The sequence below is a fragment of the Aquarana catesbeiana genome, linkage group LG11, assembly GCF_042186555.1.
Source record: "Aquarana catesbeiana isolate 2022-GZ linkage group LG11, ASM4218655v1, whole genome shotgun sequence".
Taxonomy (NCBI): Eukaryota; Metazoa; Chordata; class Amphibia; order Anura; family Ranidae; genus Aquarana; species Aquarana catesbeiana.
In genome coordinates this window covers 258,686,648-258,702,555 of record NC_133334.1, presented here as the reverse complement: position 1 = coordinate 258,702,555, position 15,908 = coordinate 258,686,648, and the positions used below count along the sequence as shown (strand labels likewise).

Genomic DNA, 15,908 nt, shown 5'->3' with positions numbered 1-15,908 from the left:
ATCAGTGAAAAGTGCACCTGTAATTCACATTGCACCCAAACACATTACTGATACCCTTATTGAGGACAAGGCACACAGAGCCTCTGTGACCTCTCCAATGGTTCTCAGGCTAGGTGTGCATGTTTTATATTCTACTGGTGGTTAAAGAAGTCACTGAGGCTTGAGGTACAAAGTGCCTCCTTCCAAACAGGCCGTGTTTTAAACCACTCACCCATTTCTTATCTCTGTTGGGGTTTCAAACGGTGAGATGTCTGTTCCCGGGTTCCAAGCTCAAGGCTTATCAAGATGAAGGGTTCCCACCAAACCTGGGTCTGTCCACCTGCTGTGCCCATTACGAGGGGTTCCCACCATCCCTGTGCTGAGTTATGGGGTCTGTACACCTGCCAAGCAAATTATAAGAGGTTCCCACCATCCCTGTGCTGAGTTATGGGGTCTGTACACCTGCCAAGAAAATTATAAGAGGTTCCCACCATCCCTGTGCTGAGTTCCTTGGTCTGTACACCTGCTGTGCCCATTATGAGGGATTCCCACAATCCCTGTGCTGAGTTCCTGGGTCTGTACACCTGCTTTGCCCATTATGAGGGGTTCCCATCATCCCTGTGCTGAGTTCCTGGGTCTGTACACCTGCTGTGCCTATTATGAAGGGTTCCCACCATCTCTGTAGTGAGTTCCCAGGTCTGTACACCCGCTGTGCCCATAATGAGGGGCTCCCACCATCCCTGTGCTGAGTTCCTTGGTATGTATACCCACTGTGCCCATTATGAGGGGCTCCCATCATCCCTGTGCTGAGTTCCTGGGTCTGTACACCCACTGTGCCCATTATGAGGGGGTTCCCACCAACCCTGTGCTGAGTTCCTGGGTCTGTACACCCGCTGTGCCCATTATGAGGGGCTCCCATTATCCCTGTGCTGAGTTCCTGGGTTTGCACACCTGCTGTGCCCATGATGAGGGGTTCCCACCATTCCTGCTGTTTTTTTATGCTATGGAGAATGTAACAGGATAAGATGGGAACACATTAAACCAGAACTCAGGTTGTCAGAAATAATAGCCAGGAGTTCTCGCCTTTGAATGTCACGGGCTATAAGAAGAAAAGGGCTAACACACTTCACCGGGCCCCACCTATGGTTGTATTTCCACTTTTGGGTGGACTGACCCTTTAAACTGGAAATTTTTCAGACACGATTCATTAGAACAATCTCTGTATCCTATTTGGAGCAATACACAGGAAGCCCTCGGTCATTGGTATGGTAATAATGGAAAACCAACACCCGTCTGTGTAATTCATGTTATAATGTAGATCTGTACCTGTCGTCTCATTTACATGATGGCTTCATATCACACCCACCCAACAATGAATACCAGAACACCATGGGGGGGCTATAGGTCTCCATCAGAACACTGAACCATTCACATCAGTCTCTGCACCAGAGGAGCTTACACTCTAATGTCTCCTAATCGGTTTATAAATCTCGTCTCTCTATGTAGGTGACATGTCCCCTTCATCATACCACCATTGTCTCGGTGATACATACAATCTGTACCGAGTACAATGACATTGGCGGCCCAGTGGGAGGAATCCGTCCCAGACTGGTGATTAGTATGCAGATGAGTCTATTTGCAGTGATATTGGCGTGCACTGATTTTGTGCAGCTAATTTTAGCATTAAATCTTTCATTGCCAGGTGGCTTTAGTACATAGAAGGGAAAGAATCTGACAAAAGACAAATACTGAGGTCTAAACTGTCCTCCAAACCCGGTATATCTAAAGGCAGAACATGTAAATGGTAGCTTTGGATGGAATGGGGAGCTGTTAGAACCCCTGTCAGATTTGTATTGCTGGGTGAATCTAGATTTATGCCGCGTACACACGGTCGGACTTTTCGACCGGACTGGTCCGACGGACGCCGACGGACCAAATCCGGCGAACAATCCGATCGTGTGTGGGCTTCACCGGACCTTCAGCTGACTTTTCCAGTCGCAAATCTGACGGACTTTAGATTTGGAACTTGCTTCAAATCTTTACGTCGTAACTCCGCCGGACCCAGAAATCCGCTCGTCTGTATGCTAGTCCGACGGACAAAAACCCACGCTAGGGCAGCTATTGGCTACTGGCTATCAACTTCCTTATTTTAGCCCGGTGTACGTGATCACGTACGAATCCGTCGGACTTTGGTGTGATCGTGTGTAGGCAGGTCCGGTCGTTAGAAAGTCCGTTGAAAGTCCGCCAAAAGTCCATCGAAAGTCTGTCGAAAGTCTGTCGGACAGGCTGTCGGACTTTTGTAGCTGAAAAGTCCGACCATGTGTACGCGGCATTAAAGCATCACACCATATTATTCAAGATATTTCAGGCATAAGTTTATAGTAAAGACAAACTGTTTAATAAGTCAGATCTCTAGCTGTATGAAGGTGACCAACATTTGCTCAGTCAAAACAAAAATTATATTATCATATAATTTATTATATATGGGTACAATTATTATCATTTTATTTTCATCATTCCAGTATTCGTCACTGATTTTCGATTTTAGAATAAATTATTTATTTTTTTTTATCTTTTATGTTACATTTCAGCTATATTGAAAGGGGGTAGAGTGTAGCCCCAGAAACACATTAGACCTATTTAAGTAGATATTATATTTGTAGTCAGAGTCAGGATACTGGAGGAGACATAACCCCAACTATGGCGACATGAGGTGTGCCATGGTCGTCCGTGAGAGTAAGCTTAAAAGAGGGCATACCCTGAGTATGAAATATGGAAAAAATGGGGAATGGGTGGGAGGGAACCCGGAAATGCTAGCCAACAAGTATGTTGGGGAGGAGGGGGGATTATAAGGCCCCGACTCCTTCTACAAATACAGGCTAGCCAATGGCCAGCCTTCTAACATATATATATATAGATAGAGATATATCTATCTATCTATCTATCTATCTATCTATCTATCTATCTATCTATCTATCTATCTATCTATCTATATATAGATATATATATATATATCTATATATATATATACATACATATACACACAGTGCCTTGCAAAAGTATTCACCCCCCTTGGCATTTTTCGTGTTTTGTTGCCTCACAACCTGGAATTAACATGGATTGTTTTAAGATTTAATCATTTAATTTACAGAACATGCCCACAACTTTGAAGATGTGGAATTCCCTCACTTTGGAAAGATTTCTTCTTACTTCCTGATGTGTCAATGAGACAGGAAGTGATGGGAAATTTATAGTTGTTGCCAATACAACAAGGAATAGAGGGAGCAGTGACAACTGACTAAGAGGGGGGAATTTGCACTCTTTGTAGAGGTTCCCGCTCACTTTCTGTTGTGTCAATGGAACATGAAGGAATGGGACAGAAAGTTAGGGGAAATCTCTCCAATGGGACGCCAACAAATAAACTTACTGGATTTCTACCCTCTCTGTACTCTACAAAGAACATTTTTGGCTGTACATATACTTTCCAGGCACTGGAAGGACATGTGTCCCAGTCACGAGGACAGTTATATAACAGGACAGGAGAGCCGTGTGTCACACTGGAATGCAGGAAATGTGCTCTCAGCGGGGTGAAATCATGAACTAGTAAACAGGTTAGTACATAGCTGAGATATTTAGATGACACCCGGGGACACTGAGGATGAACCGACCAATCAGTGATGAACAGAAACAGTTTATAAAATATTTTACAATTATAATCAATGAAGAGTCACAAAAATAGACAGAGAACAACAATAAACACTCATCTGTTTTATTCTACATGTATGTATGACATCAGGAAAGGCCACACATGAGCCACCAGCTGTCACTTGGTGATCTGGTCAAATGACCAATACTGAGAAATTGGTTGGATGGACTTGGTCAGAGGATTTTGGGGAAGGGAGTGTTCAGGCAGAGCCAATTCTGAGACCAAGCCAATTTCGAGACCTATTCTGTCTAAAAATTCCCCCACTGTCAGCAGCTAAAGAGCCTCCTCATCCACAGAAGTCTCCAGATTGGTCCATTGACAAAGTCCCTTTTTTTGCCAATTCACTGGAGCTCACAAGGTGCTCTATACTGGTCACATGACCAGTGTCTCCACATTGGTCTGTTGATGGGCGTCCTTTTTGGTTGCATGACTGGTGCCTCCACTTTGGTCATATGACCAGCACCTCTACATTAGTCTATTGATGGGTGTCCGTTTTTTGGTCACATGACTGGCAGCTCAGCTTCGGTCACATGACCAGTGCCTCCACATTGGTCTGTTGACGGGTGTCCCTTTTTTTGGTCACATGACTGGTGCCTTCACTTTGGTCACATGACCAGTGCCCATACATCAGTCCATTGAGACCCATTTTTGGTCACATGACCGGTGCCTTTGCTTTGGTCACATGACCAGTGCCTCTACATTAGTTCATTGAGGGGTGTCTCTTTTTTGGTCACATGACTGGTGCCTTTGCTTTGGTCACATGACCTGTGCCTCTACATCAGTCCATTGAGGGATGTCCCATTTTTGGTCTCATGACTAGTGCCTAAACATCAGTCCATTGAGGTGTGTCGCTTTTTTGGTCACATGACCAGCACCTCTACATCAGTCCATTAAGGGGCATCCCATTTTTAGTCACATTAATGGTGCCTTTGCCTTGGTCACATGACCAGTGTCTCTACATCAGTATATTAAGGGGTATCCCATTTTTGGTCACATGACCAGTGCCTCTACATTAGTCCATTGAGGGTGTCCCTTTTTTGGTCACATGATTGGTGCTTTTGCTTTGGTCACATGACCAGTGCCTCTACATCAGTCCATTGAGGGATGTCTCATTTTTGGTCACATTAGTGCCTATACATCAGTCCATTGAGTGTCCCTTTTTTGGTCACATGACCAGCACCTCTACATCAGTCCATTGAGGGGTGTCCCATTTTTGGTCACATGACCAGTGCCTCTACATCAGTTCATTGAGGGGTGTCCCATTTTTGGTCACATGACCAGTGCCTCTACATCAGTTCATTGAGGGATGTCCCATTTTTGGTCACCTGACCAGCACCTCTACATCTGTCCATTGAGGGGTGTCCCATTTTTGGTCACATGACCAGTGCCTCTACATCAGTCCATTGAGGGGTGTTCCATTTTTGGTCACATGACTGGTGCCTTTGCTTTGATCACATGGCCAGTGCCTCTACATCGGTCTATCTCTTTATTGGTCACATGATCAATGCCTCTGCTGGGTCATGTGACCAGTGCCATTATTATATCACATGTTGGTAAAAAATGATTTTTTTTTTACTTTTCCTTTGGAAAAATGAATGATAAACACCATGTTAGGTGTCAATGAGGATTTTGCAGTGAAGATGATCGATTAGAATTTCTCTTTGCAGAAATCTGGAAACATGTGGTTCGATCCTTGGAGGGAAATATTCTACAAACAATAAAAGATCACAGAATGAAAACTATAATATAATATAATATAACACAACAATATAATACAATAGAACACAATGATATTATATAATACAATATAATATAATAAAACAATACAATATAACACAACAATATAATATAACATAATACAATGAAACACAACCATATAATATAACACAATATAACACAATAATATAAAACAATACAATATAACACAACAATATAATATAATATAATATAGCACAACATAAATATTATACAATATAATAAAAATCATATAGTGCAATATAAAATATTTTAATAACAGAAAGTCATTATAAGTCTGACAGTGCTATGACGCCAGGCTCTCTCCTGTCCCTGCTGGGAGTTGTAGTTCTCCCTCCCCCACACTATTTCACTGGCTCAGGTAGCTCTGCGGGAAGAATGACGTGTTCAGCCGGCCCCGCCCCCCTCTGCCACACGTAATATGGCGGCGGGGAGGCTCCGGGTGACGTAACATTTACGTCACGGGCCGTGTTTTGTTTTGCCTGGCCGGGGCGGGCGCCTCACATACAGACCGGAGAGCAGAGCGGAGGAAAGATGCCGTCCGAGAAGAGCTTCAAACAGAGGCGGACTCTAGGTGAGTGGAGGGGGGAAAAGGGTTAATGTCCCTCCTTATAGAGGGGGAAGGGAGGGTTGAAGCCCCCGGTACAGGCGGGTGCTGGGTGTGTTCATCTCCATAGAGCCTCTGAGTGCAGAGAAGGAAAGGGTTAAAGTTCATGTCTCCCCCGTGTAGCTCCCAGGCACATGTAGGAGTGAGGGGAGGAGGGAAGGACATGGGGAGGTCAGGGAAGGGTTAATGTATATATTGGGGGGGTCCTCTGATCACCTGCTGATAGTTGGAGTGTGAAGGGTTAATCTCCTCCTGTATGCTGAATATTGTGTACCCCCCCCCCCCCTGTCCTTCCCTGAGTGTCCTGCAGGCATGGGGGGGGGGTGAAAGGGTTAAAGCCCCGGTTCTAGAGGCCCCTCTGGGGTGTGACCTGTTACTTTGTATCATCAGACCCCCCCCCATCTCTCTCTGATGAGGGGGAGGGGTTCTCGTCTTTGGGGGACACATTGAGGCATTGGGGGGATTTATTGCTACTTTGTATTTGTAGCTCTACCTGATCTGTCTCACCTACCAGCTGGAAGGGTTAATCCCCCCCAGGGAATACAAATCCTGAAGTCCTTCTTTTAGGGGGGTCGGATGATAAAGAGTTAATGCCCTCAGTTGTTTCTTTGTCTATAGAGGCCCTGAGTGTTGGTATTATTGTTTTCTGTATACCCCCCCCCCCCCCAATCCAACACAGGAGGGCAGATAGGACTAGAGAGTCACCATTGCTGATTTGTTTATGGATACTTTGTATCTTATCCTTAACCCTTTATTAACCAGCAGATAAGCATTGCATGTTTGTAATTCCCCTCCTCCTCCTCTGTGTGCTGCATTGTACTTTGTATGTTTATCCTGAGCTGCAGATCCCAGATGTAGAGGAAAGTGGGGGAGGGGGCGGGTTATCTGAAAGGGTTAACACCTGCCCAGCCCCCGAGATGACTGCAGAATGTTTTATTTTCACTTTCTCTCTCTTTCTTCTGAATCATACTTTGTTACTTTACTCTGATTCACCTGATCATGGAGGGGGCAGAAGGGGCCTGGAAAGGGTTAATCCCCCCTCTGTCATGTTTATTGCTGTGTTTTTGTTGAGGAAATAGCGCTCCTCTCCTCCCACCTCTCCTGTATAGGGGTTCCTGGGCCCCCTCCCCCCTATACAGGAGTTGGGGCTGGGAAGGGTTAATCCCCCCCATACAGGAGAGGGGGCAGGGAAGGATTAATGCGCCCCCCCCCCCCATACAGGAGAGGGGGCGGGGAAGGGTTAATGCCTTCCTTATACATGAGATGAGGAAAGGTATAATGCCCCCTTATACACAAGAGGGGTCAGGCAAGGGTTAATGTCCCCTTATACAGGGGAGAGAGGAAGGGTTAATGTCCCCCCTATACAGGGGAGAGAGGAAGGGTTAATGTCCCCCTATACAGGAAGGGTTAATGTCCCCCTATACAGGAAGGGTTAATTCCTCTCCTTACAGAAGAGGGGGAGGGTAAATGTCCACCCACTATACAGGGGAGGGTTAATGCCCCCCTTCACAGGAGAGGAAGAAGGGAAGGGTTAATGCCCCCTATACAGAAGAGGGTAAAGTTCAGGGGTACCTGGGGACAATAGAGGGTTAATGCCCCCCACCCACAGCATAAAGTGAGACCCTGGGACTTTTCCTGTGAAGGTGACATCTTGTAGTCGAGGAATATCAATTGGTCACTTTTGTATCTCTTACCCAAAATATCCTCCAGAAAAGGTCATTATAAGAGGGGCTGCTGAAAGGGTTAATGTCCCACATCTGGTCAATACAATGATACTGGAAATACAAAGCTGGAGCTTCAAGGGTTAATTCCTAGCTTCTTGCACATGGGATACATTGTAGCAATTTATTGTCGCTCGATACCCTCTCTCCCCATCCCAGCCTGGAGCACTGAGGGTTAATACCCCCTCTAGGGGCACCTGATGGCAGCCATAGGGTGACAGCGGGGAGGTATCCGGTGACTTTGCGAGGGCAGCTGGTGGAAGATTGCAGCGCTCTTCAGGTCCGGGTTGATGATGACCCCGCTGGAAATCCAGGCAGAGAGCGGATGAAATCATCTTTTCGCAGACACTGCGGATTGCTGGCGGTGGGGGAAGGGAGGGGTCCCGTGCTCCGCACACAAATGCGCCAGGCCTGACCGGAAAATAAGACGTTATTAGGTTTATTTCCTGGTTGGCGCTGTAGTGACGCCTATTTTGCGTCATTTGTTTCTAGGTGTAGAGCGCTGTAGTCTTGATCAGGTTCTGGAAATCCCCGAATGTAAGCGATTTACTTCCTGTCCATCCCATGTCCGAGCGACTCCTAGAAGAATCAATACAATAGTCTGCGCAGGACGGCGTCAGCGGGGTTCTTGTCAAACGTTGCGTTCGCTATCTGAACGTAAGATATCTTAATAGAACATGCCGCGTCCACAGGAACGCAACGCAGCCCCTGAGATGCCATGTGTACGGCTCAATTAGGTTGATGAGATTTAGTCGACCTGCGATTGACAAGCCTTCCAAACGCAGGAAACGAATGTCTGTGGACTTGAGCCCTCAGCAGGTTATGTTCTGTGCCCGCCTATTCTGCTGCGTTAACTTTTTCCATCTGCTGGGAAGTGATCTGCAATTTTCAGTGCAGGGATCTCTTCATGGCCTGATGTAAGTGGGATTTATCCTGGATATAGACGCATGCCATTGCGTGCCGTTGTATGACGGAGCTCAGGCCTTTTGTAGGTCATTCCGGGGGAATCTTGAGGTGGATTTAGTCCCGGCTGGTGCCAGTCTGCTGCCTGGTTGGGTAATGCTCAGGGTGTGCCCTCGCTGGTTGTCAGAGCTGCAGATCTGTTTGATGAGAGAGCACAAAGTACCGTAACCTGGGGCAACCACATCCCTTTAAATCTCTGGCCCTTTAAATAATAATACAAAAAGCATTACGAAAAAATTTAATTTTGCAAATCAAAAACGCATTTTAAATGGGACTTCAATGCACAGAAAAATGCACCTGTGTGATTTTTGGAAGCGCAGAGCATTTATTTGTACATTATGGTGAATATAATGCAGGTGCCTTTTTTTTTACTCTATGTGCATTGAGTGCAACCATAACCATTCCTTTTTCTGACATTTGTTTGTAAATTTTTATAAACTGCACTGACACATGGCTCCGCCCACTATCCTAAAATAAGGGGTTTGGGGATCTGTAAACAGTGTTGGGATGTGAAAATATTTTCTTATTTGAAAATATACAAAGTATCTCACAAAATTGAGTACACCCCTCACATTTTTGTAAATATTTTATTCTATCTTTTCATGTGACAACACTGAAGAAATGACACTTGTCTACAATGTAAAGTAGTGAGTGTACAGCTTGTATAACAGTGTAAATTTGCTGTCCCCTCAAAATAACTCAACACACAGCCATTAATGTCTAAACCGCTGGCAACAAAAGTGAGTACACCCCTAAGGGAAAATGTCCAAATTGGGCCCAAAGTGTCAATATTTTGTGTGGCCACCATTATTTTCCAGCACTGCCTTAACCCTCTTGGGCATGGAGTTCACCAGAGCTTCACAGGTTGCCACTGAAGTCCTCTTCTACTCCTCCACGACGACATCACAGAGCTGGTGGATGTTAGAGACCTTGCGCTCCTCCACCTTCCATTTGAGGATGCCCCACACATGCTCAATAGTGTTTAGGTCTGGAGACATGTTTGGCCAGTCCATCACCTTTACCCTCAGCTTCTTTAGCAATGCAGTGGTCATCTTGGAGGTGTGTTGGGGGTCGTTATGTTGGAATACTGCCCTGCGGCCCAGTCTCCAAAGGGAGGGGATCATGCTCTGCTTCAGTATGTCACAGTACATGTTGGCATTCATGGTTCCCTCAATGAACTGTAGCTCCCCAGTGCCGGCAGCACTCATGCAGCCCCAGACCATGACACTCCCACCACCATGCTTGACTGTAGGCAAGACACACTTGTCTTTGTACTCCTCACTTGGTTTCCGCCACACACGCTTGACACCATCCAAACCAAATAAGTTTATCTTGGTCTCATCAGACCACAGGACATGGTTCCAGTAATCCATGTCCTTAGTCTGCTTGTCTTCAGCAAACTGTTTGTGGGTTTTCTTGTACATCATCTTTAGAAGAGGTTTCCTTCTGGGATGACAGCCATGCAGACCAATTTGATGCAGTGTGCGGCGTATGGTCTGAGCACTGACAGGCTGACCCCCCCCATCCCTTCAACCTCTGCAGCAATGCTGGCAACACTTATACGTCTGTTTCCCAAAGACAACCTCTGGATATGACACTGAGCACGTGCACCCAACTTCTTTGGACCATGGCGAGGCCTGTTCTGCGTGGAATCTGTCCTGTTAAACCGCTGTATGGTCTTGGCCACCGTGCTGCAGCTCAATTTCGAGGTCTTGGTAATCTTCTTGTAGCCTAGGCCACCTTTATGTAAAGCAACAATTCTTTTTTTCAGATCCTCAGAGAGTTCTTTGTCATGAGGTGTCATGTTGAACTTCCAGTGACCAGTATGAGAGAGTGAGAGCGATAACATCAAATTTAACACACCTGCTCCCCATTCACACCTGAGACCTTGTAACACTAACGAGTCACAAGACATCAGGGAGGGAATATGGCTAATTGGGCCCAATTTGGACATTTTCACTTAGGGGTCTACTCACTTTTGTCAGTGGTTTAGACATGACTGTGTGTTGAGTGACAACAAATTTACACTGTTATACAAGCTGTACACTCACTACTTTACATTGTACCAAAGTGTCATTTCCTCAGTGTTGTCACATGAAAAGATATAAAATATTTACAAAAAATGTGAGGGGTGTACTCACTTTTGTGAGGGAAAAAAAAACTGAAGTTAGCCCAATTTTTTTGTATTATATGAAAGATGATGTTATGTAAATAGATACCTAACATGACATGCTTTAAAATTGCGCATGCTCGTGGAATGGCGACAAACTACAGTACTTAAAAATCTCAATAGGCAAACTTTAAAAAAATTTCCAGGTTACCTGATTGGAGTTACAGAGGAGATCTAGCGCTAGCGTTTGTGGCGCGAACACTGATTACATTTGTGGTTCCGGCTTGCGTATGCGATCACTTCTGTGCGTGAGCACGGAGGGATTAGGTGCTTTTTCAATTTTTATTTTCTTATTTATTTTTTACACTGTCCTTTTATTTTTTTCTATCACTTTTACTCCTATTACAAGGATTGTAGACATCCCTTATAATAAAAATAAGCATTACAGGTCCTTTTTTTCTTTATTGAGAGATCCAGGGTCAAAAAGACCCCAGATCTCTCATTTTACCCTTTGCTTTAAAAAAAAAAAAAAAAGTCAACATTCATGGCCGAGAACTGGAAGTGACGTCATAGGTCGCTCTGATCCTCCAAGGGCATAGAGCCAAGTAAGGGCCATCTTGCCCTTGCTTGACTTCCTGCTCAGCTATGCCCTGGACTGGATTGCTCCTGGGTTTACCGACAGGTCCGGTAAACCCGGAAACAACCAGGAAGTAGCAGAAGGGGGGGTGCTCCCGTCTTCTATTAACGTGATCTTGTGGTGAATCCGCCGTCGGGATCACTATCTGAAAGCCAGCGCCTAACAAAAAAAAAAGAGACCCTGGGATTTACCGTAAAAAAACATGATTTATATTTACAGTTAGGCGGTCGTTAAGTGGTTAAAGGCATAGTCCACATTTTGCAAACAAAATGAATAACTGCAGTAATTTATTTATTTATCTTATTTGCATCGGAGCCTGCAAAGTATTGCAGTTACGATTAGTGGATAAGCGGATACAATGCTCCGCCTCCTGTAGACTCTTCCTCCAGTCGCAGGTCTGTACCGAGGACGGTGTGGCTCTTCCATCACAGGGCTGGGCGAAGTATTGGTGGACTACATCAATGTTTCTCAACCTTTTTTCAAACAAGGCACCATTTTAAAATTCTGCACAATCTCAGGGCATCCAACTCTAAAATGTAAAAAACGAAACGAATAGTTTTATATAATGCTGCAACATACACACACGTAGGACACCCAATCTTAGAGGTGACTTAATCTTTCAAAGCAAACACACTTTTGCACACTGGTACTGACTAGTATTCCGGTGTTTCTCTTCTCCCTCAGTTTCTCTCCCTCACTCAGCTAATGTGACCCCAGTGCTGACCTAGGGGAGCAAACCAGGATGCTGTGCAGGCGCCTGACATCCTCCTTATCAACTGATGACGTCATTGGTTGTTAGGACGCTGGCGGCTAGAAGGTTGTAATTCTGCACAATGAAAAGCCGTGGCTTTGTGTAACTATAAGGCAGGTTTCATCCACCCACCGACTTGTATACAATTTTTGGGCAGTTTTTATACATTTTGCCAAGGCACTCCTAAAGAAACCCGAAGCCACCTTTAGTTGAAAGGCTGGACTACAAGTGCATTTGTGCTGCATTGAGATCTATGAGTCCCTCTGCCTCGGTGACAGGTAGAACTTGTAGTCTTCCCAGTCACAGATTCCCGTGAATGGATGGCACAGCTGTGTGGGCGGAGCCATGCACTGCTGAGTCAAATTAAAAGCAATGGCTGGCGCCAGCGGGAAGGATGACGCCTGGAATCAGTAAACGGTGTCATGTTATACCCCAAACGTAGGTGTGACATAAACATAGTCAGAAAGGTGGACTGATCCTTCAAATTAGTAGTATCACCTTCTCAGACATATGTACAGTATGTCATGTTCCAATATTCCAAATGGTAAAAATTATATTTTTTTGGCGTGTTCCGTCACTGTAACATGACCGCAGTTTGTTGGGGGGGGGGGCTGCTATCAAAATCTGTGTGGCAGGGGGGCTCCCTCTTGCCCGCAGGGGTTGCAGAGGAGCTCTTTACCTGGGAGGATACCATCTGGGCATCTGACCGCATGCACCGTTAGAGCTTTTATTATGCATAAGGATACCTGCTTGACTCCCATCCCCCGACGCACAGGTTCTGGGGTCTCCAACTGCCAGATCTGCCTCATATACTATAGTTATACCTTTTGGGGGACTCTCGTTGATGGCACATCCTGGCTTTCAAATACCCCGCTACCTGTGGATTGGGGGATGGGAGCCATGCAAGTGGGTAATGCTGACACCCCCCCCCCCCCTTCTCACCTGCCCTCAGAGATCTAGATTAGGGTCCATTTACTCCTATGCTCAAGCGTCTGTGTCTCTGCGTCTCCTCCTTCCTTTTTTTTTTTTTTTTCCCTCTCTCTCTGTCTCTACATGTCTGTGTCTCTCTGGCTCTGAGATACACTTTAATGCATGTCCGTGCAAGACAATTTTTTTTTTTTTTTCAATTCAGTGCAGGTACTGGTGTATAGTTTGTGGTTTAGGGCCAATTCACACCACATACAGCCCAGTGCGTTTTTTTGTTTTTTTCTGCATCAGTCGCTTGAAGAGAAGGTTATATGGTTTCCAATGGCATAGTTCACACCAGTGCAGTCAGTTCCAAGGCGTTCCAGAAAATAAAGTAGAACCTGCTGCATTTTTCCTGTACTGGAACTCGGTAAAATGCATAAATGCACTGGAAAAAAAAAAAGATAGGAAAGCATCTGGAAATGTATCAAAAACGCACCGCGTCAAGAACATGTAAAAAAAGTGCATGCAGAAACGCATCCGGAATGTATCTGGGGTGCATTTTTGTGGTGTTTGGCTCGGTTCACATTGGTGCAGTGCAGGAGCCCTGCATCGCACCTGACTCGCAGGCAGTTCAAGCTGCCCTATGCCCTATTGGGAGTGTCAATACAAAGTTAATGACACCCCCAGAGCGGTTCGCAGTGCGAACTGTCAATTCGGACAGGAATCAGATGACATGGGTGTGAACACCCATGCTATTCGATGCTGGTGCGGACTAAAAAAAAAAGGGTCCTGCACGACTTTGGTCCATGTGTGATGCAAATTCAATTTATGGCTGAGTTTGCATCGCACAGACATCACATGTGATTTGCTCAGCAGTGCGGTGCAAATCGTATACAATGTCTGACATCGCATCAATGTGAACCGATCCTTATACAGTAAAAAAAACATTCCCAGCAATCTTACCTGCTTGTTAATAATAAACAAACAAATTAAAAAAAAAATTACAATCTAGTAAAACTTTGAAGTTTTTGTTGCAATTTGAACAGGGAAATCTTGATTTTACAGTCTAAAAATGCATGGCAAAAGAAAATGCTACAACCTTAGTAAAAAGGGGTAACATTTTACAACTTTTTGTTCCTTTTTTGTGTTTGACCCTTAAAAAAATAAAAATCCCACATTGAAATACTGAAACTGTTGCAGAATTAAAGAATGACATTGAAACGTGTGTGAACACCTATTCCTTGGTTTGAAGACCAGACGTGTTGTTGTGCGTTACGGGGCCCCAGCAGTCACATGACCAGCCAGGGCTCTGGTTACAGCTGTGTCTTGGAGAATGTATTTTGGTCTCGGTGCTCCTGGCTGGCTGCCTTGCGTTGTGCGGTGCCAGGGAGGTCTTATGTCATGCTTCCTTCCTGGCTCTGCAGCACCCACCCTGAAATGAGTGATTGCAATACACTGAGCATAAATCTGCATGGATTCTGCAGCTAGGATCCGTGTCTGCTCTGCAGGGCTCTGGCCAGCAGAGGGTTAAATTGTCATCTGTTGAGCTTGGATGTGAAATGAAGTCATCTTGCAGTGTTTGGTGCAGCCCAGTCTCTCTAAAAACCAGGGGCTGCAAAAGACGGCGCTGGAGCCCAACAGCTGCTGGAAATCCCAAAAGCTACCCAGTGCAGGATCAGTTTTTTTCCTGACTTTTTAGGTTTTTGTTTGTTTTTTGTTTTTTTTTTTATTTATTTTTTCTTCTTCCCCTTGCGTATTTAATTTTTTATTGTTTCCCGTTTGTCTATTCAGTGAAGTTTTTCCATGTTGCCTTTTTTTTGTTTATCACTTAAAGCAGTATTCACCCCAAAGCAAAAATGTAATATGTTTAATAAAATATATTTTATATATTACCTGTATACAGTACCTTGAAAAAGTATTCATACCCCTTGAAATTTTCCCACATTTTCTCATGTTGCAACCCAAAACGTAAATGTATTTTATTGGGATTTTATGTGATAGACCAACACAAAGTGGCACATAATTGGCACATAATCCTGGAGGCAGAGACATGATGGGATTTGTAGTTTCTCCACAGCTGGAGGGCCGAGGTTGCCTACCCCTGATCTAAACCATTCCATTGTAGCTCTGGCTGTATGTTTTGGGTCGTTGTCCTTCTGGAAGGTGAACCTCTGCCCCACTCGGGTCTTTTGCAGACTCTCAGGTTTTCTTCTAATTCCACGTTCCACGTACACACGACCGGACTTTCCGGCAGAAAAGGTCAGACAGAATCATTCGATCGGACATTCCGATCATGTGTGGGCTTCATCTGACTTTTTTTTTTCTTTCTTTCTAAAATTCTGACGGACCTAGAGATAGAACATGTTTAAAATCTTTCCGACGGACTCAATCCCTATCGGGAAATCCGTTCGTCTGTATGCTAGTCCGACGGACCAAAAACGACGCAAGGGCAGCTATTGGCTACTGGCTATTGAACTTCCTTTTTCTAGTCCCGTCATACGTCATTGCATTCTAAACGAACGGACTTTGGTGTGATCGTGTAGGCAAGTTTCAGCGGAACTCCGTTGGAAAGACCATCAGTCTACTCTGACGGAAAGTTCGTTTGCGTGTACGCGGCATAGGATTGCCCTGTATTTGGCTCCATCCATCTTCTCATCAACTCTGATCAGCTTCCCTGTCCCTGCTGAGGAAAAGCATCCCCACAACATGTTTCACGGTGGGGATGGTGTGTTCAGGGTGATGTGCAGTGTTAGTTTTCCGCCACACATAG

At 45.1% G+C, this 15,908-nt stretch overlaps 1 protein-coding gene across 1 annotated transcript in view; it reads left to right on the top strand.

Moving 5' to 3' along the window:
- Positions 1-5,862: 5,862 nt before the first annotated feature.
- MAP1LC3B (microtubule associated protein 1 light chain 3 beta) overlaps positions 5,863-15,908 on the top strand; it is a 33,461-nt gene continuing 23,415 nt past the window's right edge. Inside the window, exon 1 of the mRNA XM_073605725.1 lies at positions 5,863-6,014. Within this exon, the coding sequence (XP_073461826.1) occupies positions 5,975-6,014 (40 nt within the window). The 5' untranslated portion in view covers positions 5,863-5,974. The remainder of the gene's footprint in view (positions 6,015-15,908) is intronic.